This window comes from Ammospiza nelsoni, chromosome 10, assembly GCF_027579445.1.
Source record: "Ammospiza nelsoni isolate bAmmNel1 chromosome 10, bAmmNel1.pri, whole genome shotgun sequence".
NCBI classification, from domain to species: Eukaryota; Metazoa; Chordata; class Aves; order Passeriformes; family Passerellidae; genus Ammospiza; species Ammospiza nelsoni.
Window position 1 is genome coordinate 10,527,209 of NC_080642.1, and position 6,000 is coordinate 10,533,208.

Consider the following 6,000-nt stretch of genomic DNA (forward strand, 5'->3'; position numbering starts at 1 on the left):
GGTTTGGGGGCTTTGGAGTGGGGTTTCCATGTTCCTGTCTGACATCCTCCTTTTTGCCATAACCTTTTTGGCCAGTTGTAATGCAAACACTTGTGACAGTTCTGGTAGGGGAGACAGGAAGGGACTTTGCTTAGCTGCCACTCCTGGAATGGAGGCTGTAACTTCATGGCATTAACTGTTCCAAAGGAGATTACCTATAGTTAGATATTGGTACTAAACTTTTTCTCAGTGATGCTTCTTTTTTATCCTTTTTTTGAATTAATAAATATGTGCTTTAGTTTGATGTTTCTCCAATGCTAAAAACCTTTGCTTCCTCAGAAATGTGAAGGGAATAATCTCCTTTTATTTTCAATTGGATTAAATTCAGCAGGGAGCTTGGGAACCCATCTTCTCTGCAGCATTGTCTCTTATCAGAAAATGGCTTAATCGTAAAAGACATCACGTACCTCATCTTCATGCTTTGCACTGACTCAGGCTGGATCCTGTTACAAGGTGGAGAGTGAGGAGAGTTTCTTTGACTAATAGATTCTTTGCTTAATCTTGTTCTTTCTTATTTACTTTGCTTTTCCTGTTCACTTGTTTCTTAGGACTGTGGTGGCCTCCTGTCTGAAGGGGACAATCAGGGCTGTTACCCTCTGGATGGGCACATCCTCTGCAAGACCTGCAACTCTGCTCGGATCCAGGCTCTGACTGCCAAGGCCAGCACTGATCTCTGAGTATCAACTGTGACCCTCCCCAGGATGCCCATTGGGAGATATTGCACAAGCTTTGCATGATTTCTTTCCAGCCTAGGGTCTGAATCTCTGTTATTGAAAAAAAGAAAAAAAAAAAAAAAAAGAAAAAAAAAAGTAAAACTGGAAGGCCTTGGAACAAGAGGGCAGTTTGAGTGGCCATGTTCAGACTACCCATGACAGGCACCTAATTTAGACACAACTGTCCAGGAGGGCAGTGAGTGAGTCAGAGCATCTGCTCTGTGTGCAGCTGATGGAGTTAAGGGTCACAGCACCTAAGTTATCTTCCTGTATAAGGAGGTCTGAACATAGTCCTTACTATGCTTTGATTCCTGTTTCTTAAGAAGTACATGAAGGTAGAGGGTGAAAGATGGCTGAGGTAGTTATTTCTCCCAAGTTATTTTGAGAACCTGAGCAGCTCTCATTGAAGTCATGGGACTTCAATGTCTGCTGATGACTTTAATAGGATCTGTGTCACCAGCAGAAGTAGCTCCACTGTCCTAGAAGATGTGAGAGCAGAGCCAGCATTAACACAAACAGTGCAACTGTTCTGCAGCTGAGTGTAGGTGTGATCTTGTATCCTTGGGACACAGATTGGTCATTTCTTAGGCCCTTACTTGTCTCCATTCCCTTCCAGTTCAATAGTGTTTTTCTTTTACTCATGAAAGTCTACTTAGCTATTGCATAAATTTATTCAGTAGTGATGCTTCCAATTCACAATGTATGAGCAATCACAAAAGATGTGAGCTTGCACACACTACACACACCACACACTACACACAACATGCTTTTGATTTACCAGAGGCATAAGCCAGTCATGTCCCTTGAGAAGATATTTAAGGGATGTGGGGCTGGAAACACATTTCTGAAATCCCAGTGGTTAAAAAAAGATTAAAATGACTACATAGAACTGCAGTGCAAAGCGATGCTCAAAAAAATCTTACACCACTCTCTCATAGAGCCCATTCTAGTAGGGCCACTGGCAGTGTTGGTCTCTGGGTAGACATTCAAGCAATAAAGTCTTTTTCCATCTCCTGTTATTGCAGTGGGAGGATTTTCCTTCCACAGTAACAGGGATTGAATCAGGCTTTGGGATGATACACATTTCTCTGATGTTAACACATGTGATTTGTATTTTTCAATTTAAAAAATCAGGTCTTGTTTCAACAACAGCAAAAAAATCATCATAAATACATGTTCAGTTTTCATCCTAAGAAAGCTAAAGAGGGTATTAAATCCTTCATTATGCCATTCCAGAAAGCAGGCAATTTTTTTCTTCTTCCATTTTCATCCCAGCCACTTTTAACTTGCCTCTGTGAAATCCATGGCAGTAGAGTGCTGGGCCAGTAGCAGCGTTTTCATCTTCAGTCCAGAATCAATATATATCCCAAGGTAAATAAAACCTGGGCACAGATAATCCTTTTCTTTCACATGATCATGGGTTTAGGATTTCTTTGGGTTTTTTAGTTTGGTTAATTAAAAACAAATCAAAAAATTAGAAATCCATGGCATTCTGAGCAGCTATAATAGTCTTGTTCATGAAACCCATAATAACTAAGGTGCAAATTACATAGTGAGGGAGTAATTTTCATATCACTGAATTGACATTAATATCTTATTTGCAGATGTAATCAAGGAAAATACCTTTCTTTGCACTTAAATTAAGAAGTAGAACTGAAACAGTCGCAGGCTGATTGACCATAAAAATGACAAAATGTAAGTTTTCAACAGTAACTTTTCAGATCTTTTTTTTCAAGCATCCCACTGAAAAACAGTAAGAATGTGGTGCTTTCCTCTTTGTATCAGGCTTCTGTTATAGAGAATAATTATATCCACTAATGCTGAAAAGTTAGATGAACTGAACTGATAGGAAACAAAGGAAAAATTGTGATGTGATACTGCAGCTCCTGCATATGGTGTGTTTCTTTTCACTTTAGCACTAACCTTTCTGGAAGAGCAGTGTGATATTCAGTAGCTTCAGCTGTCTGTGGTAAATTCAAATACAGAAATACCAGTCTGAAACCTCCATTCCTTACATGGTTTATATGTTGGCAAACTTCACCAGTGTCAGGGAAGTTTCCCAAAATTCTCAGCTTGAAATGAATCCTTCTTTGTAGAAGGGTGGCATCATTGAGCAGAAGTCTTCCTTCACCACCATAGGGGCTGTGCTGAAGCAGTTTGACTTTTTATACTGGATTTCTACCCTGGCCTGCTAAAATGTTACTGCCTCAGACATAAACAGATTTTTTGGCACCCTGGCTCCCACCAGGTTCCACCTGGGCTCCTGCTCCCTGAACCGTGGCATGTAAGGTCTTTCTGAGCTCGCTTCTTGACACACAGTCCGCACCACCACCAGTCCAAAAAACCTTGCAAATACTGAGCAAATCTAGTTTGAACTAAACCCTACAAAAACAGGGGAGGTCAGTGCTGGGATGCAAGCACAGGTGGTAAATGTGATGCATTTGGGTGCAGAATGAGCCATTCATTAGGCAGAAAACGTAGCTCTGATCTTCCTTACTCTTGTGAGTGTTAAATCAAGTGGTTGATGAGACTCTCAAGCTCCTGTGCCTTCCAGCAGAATGTGGCCTAGACTAAGGACTGGAGCTCAGAGCCTTTGGGCTTTTTATGGCCCTGCCATAGGCTGGACTGGAGCAAGTCATATGGCTCCTTGTCTTCTGCCCTCTGGATGAGAGAGCTTCTTTGCAGTTTCCCAGAGACATTATGGGGAATAAACTAGTCACAGACTAGCACAAACTAGTGATTTCTGGAGCTCTATTTTCTCTTTCCAGAAAAGTTTGCTGGTATGTAGGCCTGGGATTCCAGCCCATTGCAATGCACGCGGCCAGCCAGGAGATCCAGCTCTGAATCCTCTCTGTTATGAGAGTGCTGTGGTGAGTTGGGCTGGCATGCAGGGAGGTGAGAGCCAAACTTTTCAAGCATTAAACACTTCATGGATGAAATATGATTGACAAAGATTGAACAGTGTTGATGTTTGAGGTGCTGTGGCTGGTTTCTAGACCTGACACATCTGTGCAAAGGTACTATGATGGGGGTTTTTTCATCCCTAGACACCAAAACCGTCTGCCCATTGGAAGGAGGGAGTGTCTAAAACCCTCTTCTTTATTCTGTGTGGTTTTGTTTTCCAAAATTGCTATAAATATATTTGAAAGATACTGTATCACAGAGGCTCTCATCACCCACATGTATATGGAAATCTCCCTGCCGATGCTTCAGGATTTAATAAGAAATGCTGGTGGGATTTATCTCAATTGCACTGCAATTAAGAACCACTGGGATATGGCTTCATCACAATATTTATCACATACTTATAATATATCATGTTTATCTGTTCCAAAGAAGGAGTCTTTTTGCCAAAGAGACATTGCTTTTTTCATTGGACCTTCCTAGCCATGACAAAAATTCACACCATCTGTGGCTGTGGTAATGTCCAAACTGTTCCTTTCAGAAAGAATTGGAAGATCACCCCAACATTACTGTTCAAGTCTGCAGTTTCTGCTTATGCTGCTTTGTCTTTGTCTAGCATTTGTTGGCAAGTCGGGCCTGATCCCATGATTTCTGTGGCCAGACAGGGCCCAGGATCAGGTTCTAATTTAGCAAAATATTTATGTCCCTGGGATTTGTTTAAGTGCAGACTTAAAGCCATGGTGTGGTGTGATGTAAGCCATTAATACCAGACTGGTTCTTTATCCCCTGATCATACAGGTTTGATCTGGGTAGGATGTGGGCACAGTTAAATTTCTGTCAAATTATCGAGAAGACAGGAAATGGCTCCTGTGTCATCCTTATGCCAACTGCAGGAGAACACCACAGCTGATCAAATGTATCATTTGGATGACAGGAGGTTGAGTTGTCAAAAGATGAGTGCTTTGTGTTGGGTGGTTGTGGCATCTTCCATATGTCACAAGTAGCCCTACAGCCAGATTTACTGTGTCTTTGAGCAATGGCTTTAAAACTCTCTACTTAAACTTTCTCCAGGAGATTGGGTTGCCTTGGTTACAGTCCAATCCTTAAGCACATCCCCAAGGCTAACACTAGTATTTTGTGAATGTGATGGTTTTATTGTCACATATTTTATCCATTGAACATTGCTTTTAAAAACAGAAATCCACACCAATTCTTTAGCCTATCAGATAACACACTTTTAATTTTGGTTTTGGGAGAGGTGTTAATATTTTAATTCTTAGATTTTTATCATGCAAAACACTTGAGTAATGACTTAATCATAGAGGTGTGGGAGTATCAAAGTGTTTGTCACTCTACATAATAGTGTTCATCCTGATAGCAGGAGTGAGGTTTTAACAAAACACAGGCCTTAAGTTGACTTTCTGCCTATCAGCAAAATGTGCCTGAGAAGAATGAAGAAAAAGTGTCTTTAAAGAAATGGTGGTTGTTAAAGAGAATATGCAACAAGTCTGAAATCTCTTTGGACCTGTTATGGCTGCTGCCTGGCTTAGGTTTGATAAATGCTGGTTCCTTTTGATTTTGGGAAAGTCTGGAAGGCAGGGGATAACAGGACCCTAGAGAAGGTTCTTGGGAGAAATCCCATGTCAAGGACAAATGTTGGATACCTGGTGCTTGAGCTGAGTGGCTCAGAAAGGGTTTGAGTTGCTGGCTGGTGTCTGATGGTGTCTGGTTCCTGCCGTGGGGTCACAGTGGTGATTTGCTGTTTGTTCAGCAGCCTGGGCGGACAACACCTCACACAGGTTCAGTGCTGCAAGCTGGGGCTCCTGGAGAGGGGTGCTGAACCATCCCACTGTGGTGAAATTCCCATGAGAAAACACCAGCAATGGTAACTGAGGGTTTGTTGTGGAAGGAGGGTAGGAACTGCTCCATAACCTAGAGGTTAGTAAAATACAGACCAAGAGAGCTGTGAGAACACTATTTCCAGTTAGAGCTGGTTGCAATTTTTACACTAAATTATGTGATAGTGGAAGGGCAATTTTTTTAATGAGAAGTTCTCTCTTTTTGCAATGTTACCCACAACATTTTTGGGGGTTGTTTTTGCTGTTATGATTAAAATTATACTGAATTTTTATCTAAATAAATTTCAGAATTGTTAGCAAATATTTTTATTTTTCAAAGACCCATGCCTTCTTTTGCAGTTGTTTGTAGTTCTTGGGTTTCTTCTGCTGGTAAATTAAACTTTCTGTTACAATTTTGAAAACTTTTTTTGGATAAAAATACTTCTTAAAACCAAACAAATGTTCTTGGGAAATGGTTCAGTATTGGACCTGGTGAAATTAAAAAA

The 6,000-nt window shown here is 40.9% G+C and overlaps 1 protein-coding gene across 2 annotated transcripts in view; it reads left to right on the forward strand.

The window, feature by feature from the left end:
• The window catches only part of LPP (LIM domain containing preferred translocation partner in lipoma), a 317,335-nt gene extending 316,427 nt beyond the window's left edge, over window positions 1-908 (forward strand). For both annotated transcript variants that reach the window (XM_059479296.1, XM_059479295.1), the window contains exon 13: window positions 588-908. In XM_059479296.1, the coding sequence (XP_059335279.1) occupies window positions 588-716 (129 nt within the window). In that variant the 3' untranslated portion in view covers window positions 717-908. The remainder of the gene's footprint in view (window positions 1-587) is intronic.
• The last annotated feature ends 5,092 nt before the right edge of the window (window positions 909-6,000 follow it).